This window comes from Peromyscus leucopus, chromosome 3 (assembly GCF_004664715.2).
Source record: "Peromyscus leucopus breed LL Stock chromosome 3, UCI_PerLeu_2.1, whole genome shotgun sequence".
NCBI classification, from domain to species: Eukaryota; Metazoa; Chordata; class Mammalia; order Rodentia; family Cricetidae; genus Peromyscus; species Peromyscus leucopus.
This window is the reverse complement of record NC_051065.1, coordinates 144,445,388-144,471,860: the sequence shown is the minus strand read 5'-3', so window position 1 is coordinate 144,471,860 and position 26,473 is coordinate 144,445,388. Positions and strand designations below refer to the sequence as shown.

Sequence of the window (26,473 nt, the reverse complement as noted above, 5' to 3'; positions counted from 1 at the left end):
TGTGTATGTGCTCATTTATACTGAATACTTCTACATAACCATGCATTCCCCGAGATCATAACAATATTTCGACTTTGAAGATAGGGCCTTGGTCTAAGAATTCCAAACCCTCCAACATTTCAGAGAACAGTGACATGTGTCAATATTATAGTTATTTAAAGAAAACTAGGCTCAGCTCTGAATGCCTGAGAGTTCTCCTCTGACTAATCAAGAAAGAAACATGCAGCAGATTGAACCCTCAGATATTTAATGGCGTGACCCCGTTACTACGTAATGCGTTCTGAAGAACGCGGGTGGCCTGGCTGACACTAATAGTTGACTGTCTTGGCAGGCTTTGTTTCCTCGATCTCAGAAGACAGCCAGCGGTAAGTGCGATGCCGCCGCAGCACCTCAATGGCCTTGAGTTCCAGTGGTGTGGCCTGAACGCCAAGATCTTCCAGGCCAGGCAGGTCAGGCATGTTCACATCTGAGATGTGTATCTGTGAACAAAGGAGCACAGAGAACGCTGGAACCATAACCTCTAAAGTAACCACACTCTCAAGCTAGCCGGAGGCAAACACCTGCCGAGAAGTCATGGCAACCTTTGATTCTGGAACAAACATGAAGATCATCAAAGAGCAGAGGCAGGGCTCCCATCGCCCAGGACCCAGGACAGACCTGGACCAGCAGATCCACAGGCACATGTGCGCAGAACTGAACCTAGTACAGAGGCAGGAGCTGTCTCGCCAGCCAGGATTCAGATAGGAGCTAGACTAGAACGAGCCCACCTCCGCTTTCTTATGCGGAATCTCTGCGTTCCAGCTCTCTACTTAAGTTTTAACTTTTTATTCTGGTTTGGTTTTGGAATTTTTTGACAGTGTCTTGTTGGATATTTGTACACTGTGTGAAGATGTACTGCTGTGATTGGTGTAATAAAAAGCTGAATGGCCAATAGCTAGGCAGGAGAGTAGAGGTGGGACTTCTGGTCACAGAGGGAACTCTGGGAAGAAGAAAGGTGGAGTCACCAGCCAGAAGTGGGGGAAGCAGGATGGGAAGGAAGGAGATGAGGTAATGAGCTTCATGGAAGAAGGTAGATTAAAAAATATGAGTTAATTTAAGTTATAAGAACTAGTTAGAAACAAGCTGAAGCTAAGGCCAAGCTTTTACAATTAATAAGAAGTCTCTGTGTCATTATTTGCAGGCTGGTGGTCTCAACAAGAAAGTACTACTATATTTGGCACTCCATGGGGAGCATCAGATATTGTGGCTTCTTTTTTTGTTTATGAAAAAATAATGCTCGGAGTTAAATATTAGGGAATAACCTGATAGATCGATGGAGCAATGGAGAAATGATCACCCGACCCTCTTCTCCACCTTCCCAGATCAAGAAGGCCCTTACATCTCTTTAAGTCCCTCCTTACTCCCTCTGTGTGTCCCTCTATCTCCCTCTGAGTCGGCCAGAAAACTCTATGGTCCACTCTGACCAGCTGAATGTGGACTTCACCCTCCAAACCAAGGTCCCAATCCACTGGCAGTCTCGGAGCAACAACATAAACAAATCTCCCACAACAGCGTCTCACACTGTAACCCCTGGCAACCCTTTATGCAACCCAAGCGAACCTCAAACTTGTGATGCTTGTCTCAGCCTCCCAAGTGTTGGGACTGCAGGTTATGACACCATGTCTGGCCCCATTGCCTTTTTCACCCCAATTATACTCAGCCTGGGTTAAGGAATGCTCACTACAAAGCCAGAAGCCAAACCCATCTTGTTTAGGGAAGAATGAACAAAAAGCACTGAAGCAAATAGACCCCTCTGAACACGGAACTGGACCAGGTCCCATCCTGCGACCGCCAATGAACAACACAGAAGGAGCACAGGGTGTTTACTGAGTGCTCTAGGGCTGTCTGCAAACCAACCCCGAGACCCTGCCCACTATACTCATGCTTTGTCAGTCACCAAGGCAAGAGCGAGTGTCAGACAACGGGGCTCACAAACACAGTAAGGACACCATGGAAATGTCTCTGCTTTCCAGGCAGTCTGTCAGAGGGAGGTTAACAGTTACTGGCTATCTGTTCTCTGGGACTGTTCTCAATTCTTTGCTATGCTTTGGCTCTTAGGGGACAGTTTGGCTGCATCCTGTCAATAGGAAGAAAATCCACAGTATTCTGGCTGAGATGCTGTCATATTTTTATTTTATTTGGCATCTTCCCAGCAAGATTTGGGCACACAGAGCAAATAATCAATGAGTCAGACAGGCGTGGTAAGGTGAGGAAGAAGAGCCAGGGCTTTGAAGCTCAGCATACTGCAGGCAGACAAGAGTGGCAGCAAGAGGCTCTCCGAGAGGAAGAGGCCTGTTGCCTGGGTTACCGTAGGCAGGGACACAACCGTGCACTCTGCCCTCAGTACGTGGCAAACTTCCAGTATTACTGAAGCATGTTCCTAATGGAACACTAGATGAACAGGCAGGAGTTAGGAATGGTCCAACCTGGCATCTACTGAGGGTTGCTGAGGGTCTAGCCTTTACCATCTAACACAGAAGCCTCTGGTCAAGTGTGATTCAAATTTCAGGTTCAGTGAACTAAAATTAAGTAGAGTGCAAATCTGCTCTCTGCAGCCATGGTAGCCATGTATCAAGTCCTCCACATCACACATTGCTGCTGACAATGTGGTGTACAGACAGGCCACTTTGAACACTGCGGGAAGTCCCATGGGCAATGCTGGATCAGGTCTAGAAGAGGCATCAAAACTACAGGAGATTACTAGTTGTTTTACATGGACAACATAGAAAGGGCCATCATTGAAAGCCGAGGACAGAACACAAGTTTGCAACAGCTGGGCATAGATGGTGGTGGCACATGCCGTAATCCCGGCACTTGGGAGCTGAGAAAAGACGAGCTCAGAGTCAGCTTGGGCTGCATAGTGAGCACCAGGACAGCTGGGGCACATAGCAAGACCCCATCTCAAAACAATAAAAACACCTGATAACAGTAAAAAACAACAACAAAAACTCCACATACGGACACACAAACAGGTTGCAGTTCTAGTTACAACACGTTACTATGTCTGCATAGTTCAACAGGAGACTACAAATTGGGAGAAAACCTGTAGCATGGCCTTTAGCAGCAGCAGCTGGTAACTGGGACGAGCATAATTTACAAACAGAAATGGGAATGGCTGAGGCTGTGACCCTCCCCCGCATCAGAACAGACAGCAATCAGAATGAAGGGCAGTGGGAACAGATCCTCCAGCCCAATGTGAGAAGGGAAAGCCAGAGAATGCAGCCTGGGCCAGACAGCTGCAAACACCATTTCAAATGGAAGAAATGAGGTCCTTTAACAAGTGCTGCATAGTAGGAGCACGATGAGATCAGGAAACTGACTGCGAGGTGGCAGCACTGGGTTGTGGGCAGCCTTGGAAAGAGCAGCTTAGGGCAGAGAGGGGTAAAATTTGATTTAAATGGATTAAAGAAAGAACGAGGCAGGAGCATATTGGGAACAGATATGGGTTGCTCTTCAGAGGTTAAGGTATGAAGGGAAAGCCAGGCATGGTGGCACACCTGTAGTCCCAGCACTTAGCGGCAGAAGCAAAGACATCAGGAAGCCAAGGTCACCTTCACCTACACAGTGAGTTTCGGAAACCAAAAGGGCTGTAGGGGAGCACAACCAAGAGCAAGGTGACTAGAGGGCCCCGGGAAGGAGAGCCTGGCCTTCAGTAAGGGACAGGTAACCGTTATGCATGCTTGAATTCGGACAGGAAATGAGAATGAATACACATCAGCCAGAAGCAGAAGAGCTAGCCTTGGCAGCAGAAATATCCCCGACAGGAGCCCTGCCATCATCCAAGCAAGTCAACCAAACTGAACTGGCTTCTTCAGCTCTGCAGCGCTCTGCCTGCTGAGAGGCTTGCTATGCCCAGACTTACCCGCTCCACTTTGTCCCTCGATGTCCAGGGCTCAAACGGACTCATTTCAAAGAGCCTGGCAATCCACCTGGAGTGGAGACATGTACGGCACAGGTGAAAAGCGTCTCTGAGCAGGGTTTCAGGGGTCAAACCTCCAGGAGGTTTTGTCATTGGGGTTTTCTGAGACCATAACCATCTCCTTGGCTCTACTGTTGTGAAGGTATATCAAATTCATCCTTCTTCCCCGCCCTTCCTTTCCTGGATTTTTAAATCGGGGTCTCATGTACCCCAGTCTGGCCTAAAGTCACTATGCAGCTGATGATGATCTTGAACTCCTAATCCTTCTGCCTCCACCTCCCAAGTGCTGGGATTAAAGGCATGTGCCACCACACCTGTCTATATCTACAGCTTTTTTGGGGGTGGGGGTGCTAGGGACCAAACTTAAGGCCTCACGTGTGCTAAGTAAGTACTCTACTACTGACAGCAATGATCCCGCCCTCTTTTCAAAAAGCTTGAAAGAACATTCTCACTGCTAAAAGAAATCCATGAAAAAGGAAGCCTTGAGTCTGCTCAGAATTTCTTGGGGTTTTTTTTGTTGTTGTTGTTGTTGCTGTTTTTTTTTTTTTTTTCGAAACAGGGTTTCTCTGTGTAGCTTTGGAGCTTGCCCCGGATCTCACTCTGTAGCCCAGGCTGGCCTCAAACTCACAGAGATCCGCCTGCCTCTGCCTCCTGAATGCTGGAGCAGCATATAAAATCCCAGCTATCGTCACTCTTCCTAAGAGCAGCTCCCATGTCTGGATCCACACTAACAGATCTTGTATGGACTACACAACATCCTCAGTGGGCCACACCACCTGTGCCTACTGACCCTGACTTAACCCGCACCTTCATGTGCAACATGAACTGCCTCCCTGCCCACTCCCTCCAGTTCACAGTCTTCCACTGTACTAAAGCTGGTGTCCCAAATGACTTCCCCTCCCTTTGTGGAGATCTCTTGTTCTTTACATCACTAGCATGCCAGTCCACAAATATGAATGGCAGGATGCTGAGGCAGACAAGCATAGGGGATAGTTCAGTAACCTCAGACTCTAACTGGACGTGGGTCATGCACACCTGCCCATTCTCATAATGCACTTGGTCTAGCTCCTTCACCTGCATGTACTATGCATGCATACACCTCTCCAAACATTGGACATAGCAACTTTGGACCCCTACCTGCATCTGGCTACCCATCTACTCCTCTCTGAATGGATTAGTTTCTCCTTCCCTAATGACCATCAATCTTGGGGCAGTTTCTCTTCAAATGTATTCCCAGTGCACTTGGTACAAAGAATGCAAACTCTGATCCAGCCTGAACTGGTTTTGAGTGCATACACAGTAAAGCAAAATTGTGTCCTCAAGTAAACTTTTAAGAAGAACCAATTTACCATCTTATATCTGTGTAAAACAGGGCTTGCATGTGACTAAAATCAGTTGCATTATGGATATAGACATATAGAAAAATGATTATATGACCTAATCTGTTAATCAAAATAAAGAACTCCACTAGCAACCAAATTCCTCCTTCTCCTGAACCTCCTAAGAGGAATCCCAAAACAATAATTGGTGTCCCCAAGTACCTTCTCTGATGCGGCCAGCTGTCAGTATTAACAGCATACCTGTCTCTAATCTGCGCCACCACTTTGCTTTGAATAGTTGCATTGCTGCTTTTGCAAAGTGAGCCCTTATCTTCCACCCTTAGGATAAGAGGCCAAGAAACACCTGGCCTGATTCCTCTGTAACTGCTCTAGATACTGGAGACAGGAGTGTGAACAAAAGGGCAGCATTCTCCTCCTCAGATGCTTGTGCTTTTAATCCCCACTTCCTAGGTGAGGGCTCAATTCAGCAGTGGAATGCTTGCCTAGCATGTAAGAGGTTCAGGGTCTGATCTAGCACCACAAACCAACCAACCAACCCTTCAAAAAGACCAGATGTAGTGCTACACACCTGTGATTCAGAACTCCAGAGGCAGAAGCAGGACTGTTCCAAATTCAAAGCCAGCCTAGCCTGCCCAGCAAGTTCCAAGCTAGTGTGGTATATGGAGCCAGGAAATAAACAAAACAACTTTTCCTCTCGACCTCTCTTGATGTCTTAAGCATCCTCCACTCAGCAGCTCTCATCGTCTGCTACCTGTTTAGTGTGGCCAGTCTTCTGGCTTCTGGGGCCTTCCTCTGCTCCCTCTGTCCACACTCTATCCCCGTTGACTTATGAGTGTTAAAGAAGCCAAAGAAAAGCCTCTAAAGGAGAATGCTGTCAATAAACAACCACCAGCATGCTGTGCTGCATTTTTTGTTGTTGAAGTTCTTTTGTCTTGTTTTTGGTGCTCAGCACACCGTACAACCACAGACCTACACCTACAGCTTATAGACCACAAGCTACTCAAGTATTTGCTGTAATGTCTTAGGTGCCTAGAACAGGACCTAAGAAATGGAAGGCAGTCAAGAAATATTTGTTGAGTAAATGAAGAAATGATTTATAAATCCATCTCTGGCACATTAGATGTGAAAATCTTCCTGCCAAGACTACTAAGATGTGCCTTGATGGATCCAGGATGAAAAACATAGCGGAAGAATGAATGTAGTGTTACCATGCTGGGGAATGAGCCCAGGACCTTGCACATGCTGAGCTACCATCCCCAGTAGGTCTAAAACTGTAGTCCCCAAAAAGAAGAAATGAATGAAAGAAAGGAAGGAAGGAAGGAAGGAAGGAAGGAAGGAAGGAAGGAAGGAAGGAAGGAAGGAAGGAAGGAAGGAGCGAGGGAAAGAGGGAGGAGGAGAGGGAGGGAGGGAGGGAGGGAGGGAGGGAGGGAGGGAGGGACAGACTAAAGATGAAGAGCCGGTTCTAGGTCAGCATCCTCCTCCCCAGCAACACCAAGACTGCCTTAACAAGGGATGAGAGCCTTCCCTGGTGGGCAGCTAGAAAGAAAGGAGAGCTGACTGTTCCCTCACCAGGTCCCAAGCAAGACACTTCTCCAAATCAAAACCCAGTTTTTACTGTTGCTTATTTGTTCAAGACACCGGAGATCAAACCCAGAGCCTCACACTGCCACAAATGCTCTGCCTCTCAGACAGATCCCCAGCCCTAGGGTTTTAAATTGGAGAATCTGAAGAACTACCCAACAAATGCTGTCAAGGTCATCTTTGCTTGTTAAGGTCACCCACAGTTCCTTTCTTAGTCAGTATTAAAACAGGAGTAGCCTCATTAGAGGTGTGGAGATTGGCCTTCTGTAAAAGTACTTCTTGTCACCCTGGGAAGGGATTAGGAATAGCATCTCAAGTCAACCTTCTTGTGAGCAGACAGATAGACAGCACTGTACTTACCTATAGGCAAATCGTGGTAAGGGGTAGGGGATGTAGGTCCTGTGGGCCATGCCATAGATGTACTGCACCAGGTGAAAAAGCAGGTATCGATTTGGTCTGGAAACCAAAACACAGAACTTCATATTATTTGCCCCCTACAATTTTTTTTTAAACAATTAACACTTACAAAAAAGGAAGCACATTGCAACAAACACAGTTAAGCAAAGAAAAATCACCTGTTAACCTTACTGCCAAAGACGACCTATTTTACACACCCTTCCCATCCTCGTACACATGTTTATGATGCACCCTATGCATTTATCTTTTTGTTCCCTTTGACATTGGGGCAAACTATGTAGCCCTCCCTGGCTGGCCTCAGACTCACAGCAATCCTTTTGCCTCAGCCTAAGTCACCATGCCTGGCTTAACCAGAATTTCTTTAATATACCAGTCTAATCTTTCTTCATATTTTGGTCATTTATACACCTTTCTCTCCTCTGATAGTTTCTCTCGCTTACAATGACCAAAACTAAGGCCATCTTCTGAACTGTCAGCCTTTCCACATAGGTTTTCCACACATGAATGTGGGCCCAGGCTTTAATAACTAACCGTCACTTACATTTCAGCTCTGCCCACCCATCTTCCTAACGCTATTTCCCTCAGAAAGATCTATTACTGAGAGCAAAGTGAAGAGAATTTGTTACAAACCTTATTATTTCAAGAGTTTACAAAAACAAACAAACATTAAAAACAAAATAAAACAAAACCACCATGCAAAAGGAAATGCTGATGTCAGCTAGAGGAAGTATCACACAGAACCCTCAAAAAGCCCTTAGATCCCAGCAGGGTTTTCAAGGCTCTCTGGTTTGTACACTGTGGGCAACACTAGACCAGGGCTAAGCTACCTGTGTGCAAGGTGCCTCCTCCAGCAACATGTTCCATTAAGTGTGACCAGACTAAGCAAAGACCCCTTGCTCACAGAGAAAGGGGCCCTGGGAGCTGACATCCTTCCCAGCCTGCAGGTCACAGTTCAGCGTTAAGAATCATCGTCACAGACATCCTCAGCAAAGCCTGTGTCCGAGACCCTCTCCACTATGTTTGTCAGCCAAATCCCTACACGGGTTAAGGTAGATACTGCCTTCCTTCTCTAGGAAAAAATACCAAAAGGAGAGAAAACCTCCCAACTAACTGACCTCACCTCTCATCTCTCTCAGTGATTTCAAATGATACTCTCAGGTCTGCCTGTCAATTGAGTTCTTTGGGGGAACTGACCTTTGACCTCAGCATTTCCACTGGCTTTTCTGAGCCAAGCCATCCTGTCTACCAGCCGATACTCTCCTGTCTCTCACAGCGGTCTACATAGGCTCACTTGGTCCCTGGCAAGGTGGAGGAAGGATGGCTTTAGGGGTGGCTAGGCCGTCCTTTGCACTGTCCCATGCGTCACTCCTGAAGTCTCTGCTCCTTTTACTCTGTCCCTGGAATCAACTGTTCACTCTTCGCTGGATCACTCTTCAACACACAAGCAATCGTTACAATCTAAACCCTGCTGGGACCTCCCTTGACTGACCCCCTCCCCCATGTGTGTCTTGTGTGTGGTCACAACGTCCGTCACGGTGAGCACATGGGTGTCAGGACAACTTGCGGGAGGCAGTTGTATAAATGACCGAAAACATGAAGAAAAATTGGTCTTGTATAGTAAAGAAATTCTGGTTAAGCCAGGCATGGTGACTTAGGCTGAGGCTAAAGGATTGCTGTGAGGTTGAGGCCAGCCATGTGGTGCCAAGTGCCCTTACCCTGTAAGCCGTCTGGCCAGCCCCACCACCATCTCCTTGGAGCTGTTTGCCTACTGCCTCCACCTCCTATCCTCCCAAGGAGACCCCCAAGGAGTCCAACACAATCAGGTTCACGTGCAGTGGGTGACCACAGGTCACCATGCTGCCACTCCCCCTCTGCAGCATCCAACGTCACTGTTACGCCCTCGCCGCCACCTTCTCTATTCACTGGGCTTTCCTTTTGGGGATTTATTTTATATGGCTTTGTTTACTACTTATGGGTGTCATAACTAGTCTATCAGCTCCATCAAAACAGAACCCTTATCTGTGTAATTCGTTATTTTAGAATATTTCATATACTATAAATTTCACCCATTTTAAGTTATAATTCAATTTTTTTAATTTATAAAATTATGCACCCATAACCATAATCCAGCCTTAGACTATCCCCCCCCCCATTGCCACCTTCATACCCATTACGCTAACTTTTTTACTAGTTTTTTTTTGAGACAGGGTCTTACCATGTACCTCGGGCTGCCCTTAACTTCTGATTCTCCTGCCTTCGTCTCTAGAGTGCTAGGATCAAAGGTGCACCAGCAGGCCCACCTCATGTGGCCAGCTGTGCAATTTTACACTCCCGCCAGCAGCAATTTGCAAGATTTCCTATTTTTTTTACACTGTCACTATCATTTGCTATTATCTCTATGATATGCTCCCTCAATGCACTTTACATTTTCCCTAGAAACTACAAGACATCAACCATCTCAGTATATGCTTTTTCAACATTCATATTACCTTCTTCACTCAAGTTTCTGTTGCTAATTTAACGTATACGAGCTGTTTGTGGGCATGTATATCTGCATGCCATGTGCATGCCTGGTGACCACGGAAGCCAGACAAGGGCACTGTGAGCCACCATAAGGGGGGCTGCGGATGGAGCCCAGGGTCTCTGGAAAAGAGTGTTCTCAATCACTGAACCATCTCTCCAGTCCCAGTCTTTCCATTTTTACATGGTATCATTTGAAATACAAAAGTTTCAAATTCTGATTGAGTCAAACTTAACTTTTTTCCTTTTATGGATTAAGCTTCTGACGATATAGCTAAAAACATCTTGCTTAACCCAAGGTTTAGAATGTTTCGTTCTAAACATTTATAACTTAAAGCTTACGTTTCTGTTCTTTTCTGCACAGAGTATGAAGTCCAAGAGTCTTTTCTTGTTGAAAAGACGACCCTCTCTCCACTCAGGGGCCACAGTACTTTTGCCCATAGTCAGTCAACAGTCCACAAACAGGGTTTGGAAGCTGGGCCCGGTGGTGTAGAGTTATACCCAGGAGAGGAAAGAAGAGGTTTGGAGTATAAGACTAGTCTTGATTACAGTGAGTCCTAGAGCAGCCCGGGCTACCGAGGTGGCAGGACCCTGTCACAAACAAGCAAACAAAGGTGGTTTCTGCACTGCCAGTTCTGATTAACCAACCGATCTTACTACTTCAGCACAAACTGTCTTCATAATTACAGCTTTAGAGTAAGTTTTACAATTGGGAAGATCAAGGGTTTAGCCTATTACCTACCGATTTATATTATCTTTATTACTGTTTAAATTTAGAGTTTGTCTCTTTCTGCAAAAGGCTGCTAGATTTTGACAAGATTCAATCTAGAGAGCAATTTAAGGACAACTACCATTTTAACAATATTGACACTTCCAATTGAAGAATTTGGAAGGTCTTATCATTTATTCCTTGCTTTCCTTTCATAGTGTTTTTTAGGTGCATGTCTTACTAAATTTACCTTAGTATTCTACGTTTTATGCTATTGTGAACACGACTTTCTGTGGTGCATGTACACGTTTAGGTGGGCACGTGTGTGAGTGCACCTGAGCACAAACATGGAGGCCAGAGGTCCTCCTCTACCACTCTGGGCCTTGTTTTTTGAGGCAGTCTTTCACTGAACCTGGAGCTCACTGATTGATCTGGGCTGACTAGCTAATGAACCCCAGGGATCCTCAGAGCTGGGGTCACAGGCCCTGCTTAGCTGTTTTACTTTTCACCATGTGCCTGGAGATCAAACTCAGGTCTTGCTGCATGCATGACAAGCACTTAACTACTGAGCCATTTCCCCAGCCTGTGAGTAAGATTTACGCAATTCTGTTTGCAGATCGCTTACTCGCTAGTCGATGAAAACTGATTTTTATATTGATCTACTTTGTGTCTTCACTGAGCTTGTTTATTAATTCTCATATGCGTGTGTCCCTGTGTGTTTTATAGATCCTTAATTAATGGATGACAGAATAAAGCAATACAACTAATACTACCAGAAACCTAGGAGGAGCTGGGGAGACGGCTCCGTTGGTAAGTGCTCGCCGCACAAGCATGAGGACTGAATTTCTATCCCCAGCACCCACCTAAGGAAGCCGGGCACAGCAGAGCATGTCTGCGATCCCAATGCTGGGCAGGCAGGAACAGGCGGGTACCTTGGGCTTGATGCCCAGACTGTCTAGCTTAATCAGCGAGCTTAGGAATTAAGAAAAAAGGCACATCATCAGTGCAGACATCTTCCCCTGTGATTTTTGTTTTATTTGCTTTTTGAGGCAGGGTCTTTCTATGTGCTCAGGGTAGCCTTAAACTCACTATGTAACTGAGGCTGGCCTTAAACTTGTGGTGATCCTCCTGTCTCAGCCTCCCAAGCACTAGGATTATAGGTGAGAGTCACCATGCCTGGATTCCTTGAATATTTTATCAAAAAAGTTGAGTTTGCAGACAGGAACCCACAGATACCAAGTGCTGACTGCTTTTGTAGTAGTCTCAGACTATTAGCAGACTCATGCATGTTCAGGCAGAGCCCTGGGTTCTCCCAGCTGCTGAGTGTGAACACCAGTTGTTCCAATCCTGTGAGTGACCTGTTCAGGAAGTACTGTTTTATTTATTTTTTTATTTACTTATTTTTTAAATTTATTTTTATTTTACATGTATTGGTGTTTTGCTTGCGTGTATGTCTGTGTGAGGGTGTCAGGTCCCTTAGAAATGAAGTTACAGACAGTTGTAAACTGCCATGTGGGTGCTAGGAATCGAACCCAGGTCCTCTGGAAGAGCAGACAGTGCTCTTAACCGCTGAGCCATCTCTCCAGCCCGAAGTACTGTTTTATAAACCCCATCATCTTTTCATAAAGGCCAACTCCAGGCACTTACCCAGCAAAGGCAAAGGTTTTTCCTCTGGCATCTGGATCTTTAGCCGCATTAACAATCCCTTTGGAAACATCTACAACCTATACAAATCATAAGACACGTTTAAGCAACTGTGGAACTAAGAGATCAGACCTGTAGAATCAGGCTCATAACCTTGGTTACCGGGGAAGATGGAGACAGAAGAATCAAGCTCAAGGCCTGGCTGGGCTACACATTGGGTTCAAGGCTAGCTTGGGCAACTCGGAACAGCATGTCTCAATTTTTTAAAGTGGGGTAGTAGTACTGGGGTGGGAGTGTAGCCCAATGGTAGAGTATATGCCTGACATTCACCTTGTCCTGGGTTCACCCCTGGGATCACAAATATACATATGCAAATGTTTAGAAAGAGATGGAAGGACAGGAAGAAAAAGGAAGGCAGAGAGGACCACAGGTGCTGCAGTCACCGGGACAGGACTGAACAATGACACCATCTCTTCTCAGACACCTTAAGGAACCACTTGTCTACTCTGGCATTCAAATAATCATAGTCCAGGCTCATCCAGGTATTGTCCTAGTCAGAACTCTTATCTAGTTAGCCTAAGGCCTTCTTGACTTGGCCAGGCCACCATCTCAGCCATGTGATCTCTTACCACTTTTCCCCACTCTGTCCTAAACCACCATAACCTAGAGGCTGAACCACATGAAGCTGCTGATGCTCTGCCATTCTGCTTTCAAAACAGGAACTACATACAGTTTAGACCCTGAGACCCAGAATCCACAACCAGAATTGTTTTTGATTCTAGGAATCTTCTGACAACCGTATGGAAATTTTTGTCATGGAGGGGGTGGGTTATGGCTGGCTGCTCCTAGCATCTACTGACTAAAGGTCAGAGTGGCTACTCAACATCCCACAATGAAGAAGTGAAGAATTATCTGGCTTCAAATACCAGTAGTGTCAGCTGGGAAACTGCTAGTTTTCATGCCAAAATGACACAAGGTAGGGTCATCTGGAAAGAAGGAATCTTAATCAAGAAAATGCCTCCATAGGATTGGGCTGTAGGCAAATCTGTAGGGCATTTTCTGGACTAAAGACTGATGTGGGAGGGCCTAGCCCACTCTGAGCGGTGCCACCCCTAGGCAGGTGGTCCTGAGGTATACAAAACAGCAAGTGGTCCTAAGGTGAGCCATGGAGAACAAGCCAGTAAGCAGCACCCCTCCATGGAGTCTGCATCAGCTGCTGCCTGTGGACTCCTGACCGGTGTGAGTTCCTGTCCTGGCTTCCCAAGTGAAGAACTTATAAGCTGTAAGGTGAAACAAACCCTTTCCTTCCCGACTCACTTTGGGTCATGGTGTTTTGTCACAGCAATAGAAACTCTAAGACAGAAACCCTGGCCCAACCCAGCCCGACCAGTATGGAGCCCAACCTTCTCCTTGCCCTCTGCGCCCTAGTGTATACTGTTCCCTGGTTGTGAAACAGAGCCCCGGGCCTACCAACTGACTCTGAACCAGTCCAAAGCTGGATTTCACGGCCTTCTCATACAATGACATAAAACCTTCTGCTTCCCCTAGCACTTATCACATTGGATAATGACTGTTTTATTTACCTCAGAAGAACCTGAGGACAAAACTGTGGGTCTGACTGGTTACCTTTTCTATGCGCCCAGAAACATAGGGTGCCAGAGCATTATATAAATCATAAGACATGTTTAAGCAATTACTGAACTAACACATCAGAACTGGAGAACCAGGCACACAACCTTGGTTACCTGGCAAGATGAGACTGTAAGTATCAAGGTCTGGCTGGGCTACACCTTGGGTTCAAGGCTAGCTTGGGCAACTTGGCACAACCTGTTCCAATTAAGCTTTCTTAGGTGAATGGACAACTGAAGACACTGAGAAGACATGCACCTATTAGGTAAACTGAGGCAACCAGTTGAAGCAAGTTGACCAAGTTAAAAAAAGAAGTCAGTAGATGAGAATGAAACCAGAAAATTGAATGAAATCTGAATCAAGCTAACAACCATGCTAAGCCCTCATGCAGGGTACTTACATATACTGGTTGTTTCACTGTCTTAAAACCCAAAGAAATAAGAGGGACACCGATAAACCAACGAATATCTGGAAGAAGAAAAGAGAAACTGTCCTGAGAATGTCTAAGCTGTTTACATAACGAAAATAGTGTAACAAATCCAGCAGACTCTGAGGCTCTAGACTGAATAAATAAACACACAAACAACAAATAAATAAGTAGAAAGGGGGCTGGGTTGTGATGGCTCATAAACAAAACAAAAGCAAACAAACAAGTAAAAAGAGGCTGTGTTGTGATGGTGCATGCTGCCTCCCCTCCCTACCACCACGCCTTCCTCACCATGGAGGACTGGAGTCCCTCAAGATAAACCTCTCTACGGCGCTTCCTGCCAGGTACTCAGTCACAGCCATGAGAACATGGCCAGCACAGCTTCTTCCTGTCCACACGGCTCCCATGTTCTCAAAGCTCTTCTAGCTACCTGAGAGCCAACTCCAACACTGCCTTGACATCCTCAGATCCTATCAGCATTTCACCTCTCCACACACAGATCTGTCTAGTCTGTTCAGACTGTCACAATAAAATACCACAGACTAGATGGCTGAAAAACCCAAATTGTACTTTCTCCCAGCTCTGGAGGCTGAAAAGTCCAAAGCCAAGGTGTCAGCAGGTTCCTGGTGAGGCTCTCTTTCTGGCTTATAGGTGGTCATCTTCTTACTGTGTCCTCATCATGGCCTTTCTTCAGTGTGTGCACACAGAGACCTTCTCTCCTAGTACAGCCACCAACCCCATCAACTAGTACCTAACCCTTATGATATCATGTAGACTCAAAACCTCCAAATCCCTTTGTCCACACTGAGTTACATCAGGAGTTAAAGCTTTAACGGAAAGAACTAGCAGATGATAAGTTTTATATTTTATATACAGTGTACCGTGAATTTAAAAACAAAGTGGAAATCAATGCAGAATTCCAGCGGCACAATCAAGAGGGAGAAACAAGAAAACAGCAAAACTGCATCAACAAATGGGTATAGCCACATAAAGGAATACTATCGGGCCACACAAAGAACAAGTCCGCAGGAGTCAGGGACAAGTCCTAAATGCATATAAGGGAAAGAAGTCAATGGGAAAAGCTTCAGAGTGTGTGACTATAATGTCCTAGTATTTTGCAAAAGATACAATTACCAAGCCAGTAAAAAGATCAGTGGTTGGCAGAAACCCAGGACAGAGATAAGGGAGAATTTGTAGAACTCAAAAGATTTACTAGTACTCTGCCGAGGTCACAGAGTCACTGTGGCTTAAACTTCAAGTCTCCAGCTCTGAGCCAAGCATGACCACTGCCTTCAGTGGCTGGGGGGAGTAAGACTGTACCTCCCGAAATCCACACCACAACCTTGAACTTGACCCTCATCACCCAGAGCAGAAAGGACCACATGACGATGAAAACCAAACTCTGAGGGGAAAGGCAACTGCAGAGGAGCTAGAACTCGGCCCCGCAGCTCGGGGAGGACGGTCAGCTGGTGCTCAGCTTGCCATGCTAAGTCACCAGCACTCCTCTCCTGGGGAAGAAAGACGCGTACTTGCAAAGTGATTGAGGAACCTGTCCTCCCTTCCGAAGATGTCAGACGGCCGTATGATGGTGGCTTCAGGAAACACACTTCTCACTTCCTTCTCTCCCACTGCCTAGACAACCAAAAACAAAAGCATTCTAAGTTCTGCAGCCAGTGCCCAGAGCTTTCCCTCTCCCCGCCACCAGAGACTGCTGACATTTCCAAGGCCCAATTTTCATTAGATAACCATAATTTTGAAGATAATTGTATTACTCATAAAACTCAATTAACACAATGTTACACACACACACACACACACACACACACACACACACACACACACGAGAGAGAGAGAGAGAGAGAGAGAGAGAGAGAGAGAGAGAGAGAGAGAGAGAGGAGAGAGAGAGACAGAGAGAGAGACAGAGAGAGAGAGAAAACAAACACCCTAGGCCCAGAAATTCTGTTGAGGTTCTTCCTATTCTTATGCTAGGGAACCCCACAATGAAGGGGAAAATTGGAGTATGGTTTTTCCAGCCTTCACTTTCTTTGTCTTATTTAAGGACTCTCTGCGTTGTGTCAATAACCTAGCAGGCTGACAGAGAAAGGTCAGTGTGGTGGCAGTGACAGTGGCCTCCTTCACTGTCTACAGAACCTGCCCACTTTCCTGACTGTCCACATCTGTCTCCCTCTCTTCACCAACTCCTTCACTCGATGCATAAACAAGGTAGAGCCTCTACCCTTAAAAAAAAATCCAACTCCACCACAAACTCCTCTCTCCTGCCTTCTCTCTCTTGCCAAGCCAGAGAGACCTAAGCCCACCCTTCCTGCGCCACCACCAAACTCCAGCTCACATTCCACTCACTTTGACTCTGGATTCTGCTTCAACAACTTCAACGTCTGATCTGAAACTATTTTTGATAAGATCATAGATGTCCACAGCCCTGACATTGCAGTTCTGACTGTTGGATGACACCCACGGTGCCTCCTCCCTCCTGTGATGCAGGCTTCGGTAGCACTGCTCTCTTCCGGCTTCCCGTCTACCACACATGTCCACGTGACTAGCTTTGGGATTTACGAGTATCCCTCCTCCACCATACTGTAAGCATTGGCATGCTTCTGGCCCATTCAGAGCCTTCTTATACCTTCCTGTTCTTCCACAAACAGATTCTGCTGATTCTCAACCTATCTCCAGCACAGATCTCTCTTCGGAGCTCTGGGGCCATAAACCCTGAACAAGTGGGACACTACTGAAACCTAAGTGCCAAACGTGGCCCCCTTGCGTTCTCTCAAGTAAAACAGTCCCTCTGAATCTGTGCTGAGTTTGAATGTCCTGGAGAGTAGAATGAGCATCACATTGGTCAAGTGTGGTGTTCTTCTGAGGCTGCTGAGAAGCTGGCTCTGGGAGCAGAGCTGAGTCCCGCCCCTTCCCGAGACACAGCATGTTGATGTCAAGTACTTTTCAAACACCCCTTTCTATGTCAGGCTGGACGCTTGGCTCTGTAATGGGAGATGGGAAAACAGCAGCACCTAAAGGTATTAAAGCATCACATCCTTAAGAACAGCTAGAGGACAAGCAGTTTCCAACAGAGACTACTACTGTTTCTCTCAAGATGTAACAATGTCCTGCAGTGGGAGAGAAGCCAGAAGCTCATGCATGGAGAATGCTCTGCTCAGACTGGAACTCTCCATCAGGAAGTCCCAAGTGACTCAGCAAGGCTTCCCCAGTCATTTCTGCTAGAGACTACCAGAGCTCAACCTGACGATGCTATCTGCTGCTGTCTGTCCTTTTATTTGAAAGCTCCTTTGAGAGGAGGTTCTGCTCCGCCTGGGTCTTGAAGCATGGTCAGAAATTCCAGCTGACTGTCTCAAGAAGGGCTCCCCAAGTCAGTTGCTGCTGGATGTCTGTCTGTCGACCCTAGTTTGGTGATGTTGCTTTCGTTTGCTCTCTCCTTTGGGCCACTCCGGTCATTCCAGCTAGACTTTGTGACCATCTGATTTGATGACATTCTGACATCCACCTGCTGCTTCCCTCTATCTGAAATTGCTGCATAGTCTTGTACTTTTGCTTGCTATATTCTTAATAAACTCACTCATTCAAAACAGAAAGCACAGCTTCCACAGATCATTCTCTAGATCACGCAAAATATAGAGTTGAAAAATAGTGACATCCAAGTTCTACCCCAAAAGATTCTGCTTTGTTGGTCAGGGGTACAGAGCAGGGACTGGAGTTTTGAAAATCTCCCTCACAATGTGTGACTAAGGCTAAGGATCACTGGTCTAAATCCTAGCCCACTCAAGTGTTCCCATCTTACTCAACAGTCCCAGCAGCCTCAGGTGCCTTAAAGCAAATACAACCTTCCCACCCCTCCAGCAGCTGTGATGTCAAGTGATTCAGTGAACAGCAGCAGCCATGCTGCGTTTTCACTGCTCCTGTTTTTCCCTCCAGTGTAATGTGGTCTAGATGAGCTGGCAGCCAGTCCTGTGGCTATGGGAGACAGTGCTTATAAAAAGAAAGTCAAAGCTGAGAAACCTCCCGGGAACAAGCTACAGGCTTGACAAGTGTTGCCACCAATCATGGTGAAGATTACCTAGTGCTGGTTTTAGATAGGTGAGCCGATAAATTTCTATTATGTTTACATCCAATTTTCCTTTTTGAAAAAAATTATTATTTTTTAAATTACGTGAACATGTGTGTGTTGAGAGTGGAGGTTTAGGCACATGAATGCAGTGCCCAGGGAGGCCAGGAGATGATTATGAGACCCTTTGAAGCTTGAGTCACAGGCAGTGGTAAGCACCTCATGGGAACTCAGGTCCTCTGCAAGTGCAGTACATGCTTTTAACTGCCTGCCAATCTCTCCAGCCTTACCCTGAATTTCCTGATGCTAGCAATTAAATGCTACCAGCCACAGGTGTGGTTCACTTCCACCACCCCAGTATTCCCTGCTCCTGTGGCACATTTGCTGCTCTACAAAGCTTCATGCCGCTGGCATCGTTTTGCCTGGTGGACTAGAAACTTAATGGGGGCCAGAATCAGATCTGTTAGATAAGTAACTGCATGAATTTACAGCATAAAACTGGTGCTTAATAGTTTTCTCAATAAATATATACAATGGGTCAAAAACCTGGAGTCATTATCAAGAACTCTGCTGTCCTTGTCAGGATGACACGAGACAAGCTCCCTGTGGCAGAAGAGAAATGCTCACGGATGGGCCCAGACACTAATGAGCCTGGTCAAAGAAGATACTTTTGGTTCCAGATGGCCTGAGCCATGGTGGCCAGACTCCAGTGGAGTTTGCAGGTGGAAAAGATGAACTATGCGAAGAGCATCTTCACTAGCACTGTCTATTCCCATCATTCCCAGCCTTCACACTGCCCAAGTGGGATTGGCAGAAACCTGTGACTACAGAAGGTTCAAGAAGGAAAGAGGGTCCCATAATCACAGGCGGTGACTCAGGCATGTCTCCTGTGGCAGGAACCATACCCTACGTTTCCTGGTGTTTGCTGAGTATCTCTTATCAGGTCTCCCCACAACCTCAAGCATCTGGAGGCAGGTAATGTGATCCCCCATACTTGAAACTCTTCGACAGACCACTGAACCAAAAAGTCACAACATGTGCACAGAGGCTAAAGCCATGGCTCAGGATAGAGCACTACTTGCAAGGCCAAGGCCCTGGGTTCAGTTCTCGACACCAAAAACCAAACAAATTAAAACAACAACACAAGTGCACCTGGTTCTAGAAGGCCAACGAGAAACCCTCTGGCTTCTCAACACATGTGGAGAAACACTTCTCACTCCCATCAGGCTCCAAAGCACTTCCGTTGGCCTGTGGAGGGAGCACTCACCTTGCTTCTCAGGTACCTAGAGGAGCTCTTCATACTGGCATTCAGGTGTGAAACATGAATGAATCTCTCAACCCCAGCTTCCTTGGACAACTGAGCTATTACTTGAGGAATCTTCACAAAAACATCCTCAAAATCAAAGTTTCTGGAAGAAAGGGTAACAGTTCAGGATTCAAGAAGATTGAGGATTTCAAAGTGTTCTATACTCTTTGGTTTTCATGACAGTATTAGAATTTGTAACAATTAAACTTTTAAACAGTAATGCCTTAACTCTAAGCCAGAAGTAATTTCTCCCAAGGTTTCCAGCCCTGCTTATTATCAATAAATTTAGCTAAAGGCTTACTCCAAGTTATAATCCAGCATAGGAAGTACTTTATATTCTCAAGGAGTCGTGAGGCCAAGGCACATCAAGAAAACCTGACTCTTCTAGCTAGAGGGAAGCAGGGATGTATGGGGTCCGGAAAGGGACTCACTTCTCATCAAACTTTGTTTCCCTAAAGAGAAAAAAAATCGGTCATGGCTGAGCCTGGCGGCAAGGACTATATGCTGGCTACATGGAAGTTGAGGCAGGGGGCTCACAAGTTCAAGGCTTGCCTGGGCTACAGAGTGAGTCAAGATTAACCTGGGCAACTGGGCACCTTAGTTGAGATCTTATCTCAAAATTAAGAAGAAACAGAGGACTAGGGATCTAGCTCAGTGGTAGAACATATGCTTGCCATGAGTGAGGCCTGAAGTTCAGTCCTTAGTACTGGGAAAGAAGAAAGAAAAGAGGAAGGAAGGGAGAGATGGAATGAAGGAAGGAGGGAGAGAGGGGGGAGGGAGGGAGGGGGGAAGGAGGGGGGAGGGAGGGAGATACACCACCATTCCATGTCTAACATTAGCTGAATGATTACTCTGTACAAGTCACTGTGCTAGTCCCTACCAGAGACATAAGGTTGAAAGAACCCTACAAGTCATCAAAGAGTTTAACTATTTAATGAAACAGGTGCACTAAAAAAAAACAAAACAAAACAAAACAAAAAAACTAAGTCAGACATTTAATTAATGCTAAAGGAAAAAAGAAGTGTGAACAAAGGACTATGAAAGTATAAGATTAAAACATTATTTGGCCCAGTGTGGTAGCACACACCTATAATTCTAGCACTTGCAAGGTGGAAGAGGATAACTATAAGTCTAAGGCCAGCCTGGGATACACAAGACCCTGTCTTTTAAGAAGAACAATAAATCATTATTGATAATCCCTATAAAAACTAAACAACATTCAAATCAATACTTACACCATTTTCAGTTAATGATGCAGAGGCAATCTAAAACATTGGTGAAGAGTGGGTCAAGCAAATCCTACATCCTAACTGTACCCCAGATTGACAGGTTCAAGCAGAGTCAACACTGGTCACTGTCAAATTCCCACCACCAACCACACTGACATGATGCATCATCCCCCATTCCCTCCCCCACCCCCACTAACATCCACAGGACATGCTGCCAATGGACCTAGTCACTATTACTGATGGTATGACTGAAACTGACACATAGTCCCCAGCACACAGAAATCTCTGGTAAATGCCACTGAACCCTAAGACTTATACAAAGTACACAGGAGAGACTAAGACTTACTTACCTGGTTTCCCAGTCCCGCCCTATAAGATTGATGACCACATTGCTGTGCTGCACTGCTCTCCGGATAGAATCTTTGTCTTTTGCATCCCATTCCTACAAGAGCAGGAACCAATCAGATTAAAATACATAGGGTATACCTCAGCACTTGCAGCAGCTTTCAGAAAGGTCATCTGTGATATGGTTCCATTTCAGAGACTCCACTGATTTTAACAGATGGAGCTGATGTCTCAAACTCCTTACTCACTCTCCCACTCTTGCTAGACAAGGCAGTAAAAGTTCATGTCATTCATGAAATCAAACACTAGAAAGAGGAAGTTCATATCTAATTGTGTATATTTAGTGGGGCATACTGGGTCTTATGAGGCTCAAGCTGACATCCAGCTCATTGAGGCCAATGATGGAGGCATTAATAATTTTTGTTCCCCACGAGTGTAAAGCAGCATGATTTAGGATGTAAGCAAACCTTCTGGGCACCCACCACTGGAGATGGCCAAAAGGAGCAGCACAGAACTAGGGAACTCAGGACAATTTCCTTATTTCTCTTCAATTCTTTCTCTCTCTCTCTTTCTTTCTTTTTTCATTCATTCATTCATTCATTCATTCATTCATTCATTTTTATTGCAGTGCTGGAAGTCCAACCTAGGACCTCATGCACGTAAGACAAGCATTCTACCAACTGAGCTACTTCTCCAGCCCCTAGTACTCTTTATAACATCAGATCTATTTTAAAGACATGAAAACAAGAATTAAAGAAAGGAAGTGTCTAAAACTTCAAGTTTCTGTTGTTAATATTGCTTGGGTCTTCCATAGCCCAGGCTAACCTGGATCGCCTCCTGCTCTCCACTGCTTGGACTACAGGAGTGTGCCACCATGCCTAGCTCTTGCTTGTTTGTTAAGGTGGAACCTCACTCTATTCCTGAATGGCCTAGTACTCACTATGCAGTCCAGGCTGATCTCAAACTCACAATAATCCTCCTGTCTCAGACTCCTACTTTTCATTTTAGTATAGAAAACTCTGGTTCTTTTTTTTTTTTCCCTGAGATTACTTAATCCATTAGTCACCATGGAAAAGTTTATGAGTTGAGTTGAACATCTACATGATTTACAAGCAGCTCATCCTTCACTGGACAACCAAAGAGCCCACACAACCTAATCATTCCCTTACAGGGATTAGGAAGAGCTAAATCACTCTTTAGTGCTCTGGCAACTCCTGGCCTAAAAAGCCTAAAGACCAAAGAAAAACAAGATGGGATGCTGAGAAAGGACTTTCAGAGCTAAATCTATAGCAACTGAAGCAAGTTCTGAAACTTCTTCCTCGGGACGCTCTTTGTAAACCACCTTGTAATCATATGAGGCACACACATAATCCTAAGTTTACTACTTTCAGAATCTTCTACTAGCCACAATTAAAATAAATACAAAATCAAGAGAAATTCATGTTAATATTTTATTTCTCCCATTACATCTAAAATATTTCAATATGTAATAATGAGAAACAAGAAATATTTGCTTATACTGAATATAATTTTTCATATAGTCTTTGAAATCTGTATTTTGATCATATAGTACATCTCAATTTAGACTAACGACAATTCAAGTGCTCAATAGCTACACGGGGCTACTGTCTACCACACAGAAGCACCTGTCTAGAGCAGGGGTTCGCGAACGAGAGCCAACAGACCATATCTAGCCTACCACCTAGTTTATAAAGTAATACAGGAGCACAGCCATATCCATTCATTCACATCCTGTCTATGACTACTTTCGGGTCATAAGAGGAGAGCTCAGCAGCTCTGACAGAGATTCTATCATCTGCAAACTGTAAATATTCATTGTGTAATGCTTTACAAAAACAGTTTGCTTATGATCAGACTAGGGTCTGCATGCTAAATAAGATCTACAGGATCCTAGGAGAATTGCCGATGCTCTTGGTCTGGGGTTAAACTACTGCTTTATTACACTGCCTCATACCCCTAACAATGACCTCAGAAATTACATTAACAACTCCAATGTCCATTATAAAGGCTTACCAGAAAGATAATCTGGCCCAGGTCACCCATGGGGCGAAGGTGCATGGTGTCATATACATCGCACCGATAGGGTATGATTACTTGTGACCCCATTCGTCCTAAAAGATGAAATGAAACAAGGATCAGCATCAACATAATATTGATATGTCACACAATAGTGTCTTATAAAATATTAAATTTGAATATGATAAATTAATTTAATGCTTAATAAAAAGTATATTCTGGCATTCTAGAGATGCCATAACTTCTCAGGGTCTTTTATTCCCATAATGTCCTATAGAGGAACATGAATGTTCTCTATATGCAAAGGCAGATAAAATTTATATAAAGCTAAGATAAAAGTAACTTGTAATATCCTTAAAACAAAAATTTATGGCTCACAGTCTTAAGTGGGGCAATCTTAGTTCAGGGCAATGGAGCACATTGAACTAAAAGAATTTGACTTACCAAGATGGTTGACCACATACCGTCCCAGGAATCCTGTTGCTCCAAACACAGTGGCCACAACTCCACTGACAGATGAGCGGCCACCTTTCCCATGAGGCATGACAGCATGATGAAGCTGGCGATGGGGTGGGCCACGAAACACAGATGTGGCTGCTGCAATAATGGCAGGACCTTCAGGAAAACACCAGAGCCAGTAAACATGGCACATGTTACCATAAAGCAACCAATAAATACATTTCTTTCCTTAGAAATTTATAACTTTATTTTGTAAATAGTACCTTAGGGACTTAAGTACCAACAACAGTAAACACAAATTACTGTAGCATAAAATCCACAGGAACTATATAAAATTAGAAAGCAAATACCATGTCGTATGGGATATATAACCTTAAGCCATATTATCATAAAAAAGGACTTCTGGGTAAAGTGTTTTGAGATATGTTTTAAAGGGGAATAACAAACTAGAATCCCATGAGAAACACAGAACATACACAACCAAGTAGAAGTAAGAATGAGTAAGACTGGAGTGGAGAGATAGCAAAAGACTATCTGGACAGGACTGAAACTTGATGGCAAGTGAGAAGTAAAGGTGATGATGTGGTTGGAGGCAGAAGACTCTTGGCATCTCAAAAAGGAAAAAAAAAAGGCTGGAGAGCTAGCTCAGTTGGTAAGGTGCTTGCTATGAAGGTGTGAAGTTTGAATCCCTGACACTCAGGTAAGAGAGAGAGAAGAGAAGAAAATCCTGCCAAGCATGCTGACACTCATTTGTAATCCCAGTGATAGGTGATAGAGAGGCTGAGACAGGTGGATCCCTAGAGCTCAGTCAAGCCAATCTGGCCAAATCAGCGTCTTCAAGTTCAGTGAAGGATTCTATCTCAGATAGATAGGTAGATAGATAGTCAGACAGACGGAGATATACAGACAGACAAGGTAGATAGTGATTAAGGAAGACACCAGACATTGACCTCTGGCCTTCACATGCACACATATTCACACGTATCCACACACAAGTATATCCACATATAGATGCTTCTACCCAAAATAAATACACATACAGAAAACTAGATAAACAAAAGGAGTGCAGTTTTGATGTAAAAACCACTGAAAACCAATTTTTGGTGAGGGGTTGGTGACAATGTAAATTAGTACAACTAAGACAGAAGCAGGTATCCACAGCAGGACGCCACCTCACCTTAGGGCATTGGGCTGGTGTTATCCACTATTAAAAACTTAAATTTTTTTGAGAAAGGCTATCATTCTGTAACCCAGGTTAGCCTAGAACTCCCTACATAGTCCAAGCTGCCTTTGAGCCCACAATGATCCTTCTGCCTCAGCTTCTCAAGTACCGAGTTACAGGTGTGAGCTACCATGCCTTTGTTTTACATTCCTACTCTAAGTGTTCCTTTCATGTCCAACCAGTAAATAAGAAAAGACTGGGGCCCAGGGACATCTGACTCCCCAGTTGACAGCTGTTGGATTTTCTCTTGCTGCTCTGATCACCCTGAGCAAAAAGACTATCAAACAGTCACCTACCCTTACAGCAGCACCCGGGGTCCGGCATATCCCAGGATGCCTTGAGAAAACTACAGGACCAAAGCGGACTGCCTTGACTCCTGAAAGCCCCACTTCAGCCAGGCTACTTGAAACGGTCTGTACCAGACTTCTGTGCTATCACAGCCTAATTCTAGATGACCCTGCAAACATTTCCACCTAGGCCAGAGTACGGGCACAGAGGGCCTGCTGTGACTGTACTAAAGGGGAAAGCAATAGGCTGTGTTTGCTCCAAACATCTCTTCTCTGCCTCTCTAGCATGGCTCATTTTGGTGAGTCTCCCGAGAGACACGGTAGTGTAGCAAAGGGGCCTAATAAAAGGCTTCTTCGGAGTAGCCTTTTCTGTCTGCTTTCAGTAGTGTGGACTAAGTTGGTAACACGAAGAAAGAAGCAGTAGAAATGGCGATGGAAGAGGCAGTGTCATGGGGACATCTGACTCTCTGGTTAGCAGCTGTTGGACGTTCTCTTGCTGCCTCCAAAGCTCTTTTAAGTGATTCTGACATGAAGCAATCCTGACAGCGAATGACATTCGGTCACGAGTAAAAGACACTCTGGAAAAGACATAACCGAAGCGGGCACGTTTGTGGGGTGGAGGGTGAAAAGGCGGGGAGGCGTAACGACTGAATGCAATATTTTGGAAGAGCAAATGCATGTTTTCCATTTGAGGACTGAGACCAAATGCAATCACAACAGAAGAGTAAATGAATAATGCCGCCCAATTCTAAGCTATCCTTCACTTTCCTGCGCTTTTAGCTCTCAATTCTTTCTCCACAAGCTTCTCTCTGCTGCAGACCCTAGTGCCACAACCTAACAGTCTCCATCTGCAGAGGGGAGGTTTTCCATTGCGATGACTATCATGAAGCCAATCGATGTCCTGCTGTCCGACCCCTTTTTCCTCCCTGAATAAGTATTTCCCTTGACCTCAGCCTTCCTAACAATCTCCGCACTATCTCGAGCCTTTAAGCGCCCAGGTTCTCCTCGTCCCTCCCTGCTGCTACAGCTCGCCATCCCCTTCTCGAGTGCACAATTTCACACATAAACCAAGAGTATGAGGAAGAAAGGTTAGGTTCCCGTCGCGGAATCGGGCCCCGAGCGGCGGCGCCCGGTGACACTTACGTGACATTGGCAGCGCTCGGACAACCCGGGAGTGGACGGTGGTCGCCATCTTCTCCCACAATGCCCCACGGCCGGAGCTTCCGCCAACTACGGCAACAACGCGGGGCCAAATGGTATCTCACGGACCTCTTTGCGCAGGCGCCAA

The 26,473-nt window shown here is 45.3% G+C and overlaps 1 protein-coding gene across 1 annotated transcript; it reads right to left on the bottom strand.

Annotated features, from left to right (window-relative positions):
* Positions 1–226: 226 nt before the first annotated feature.
* On the bottom strand, positions 227–26,426 carry Ndufa9 (NADH:ubiquinone oxidoreductase subunit A9). Its single transcript, XM_028881556.2, has 11 exons — positions 26,329–26,426; positions 23,662–23,832; positions 23,215–23,312; positions 21,186–21,277; positions 19,568–19,709; positions 15,755–15,857; positions 14,199–14,266; positions 12,173–12,249; positions 7,240–7,335; positions 3,902–3,968; positions 227–479 (listed from the first exon to the last, which is right to left on the bottom strand). The coding sequence occupies exons 1-11, from the start codon at positions 26,375–26,377 to the stop codon at positions 309–311; spliced, it is 1,134 nt and encodes a 377-aa protein (XP_028737389.1). The 5' UTR covers positions 26,378–26,426; the 3' UTR covers positions 227–308.
* Positions 26,427–26,473: the final 47 nt, after the last annotated feature.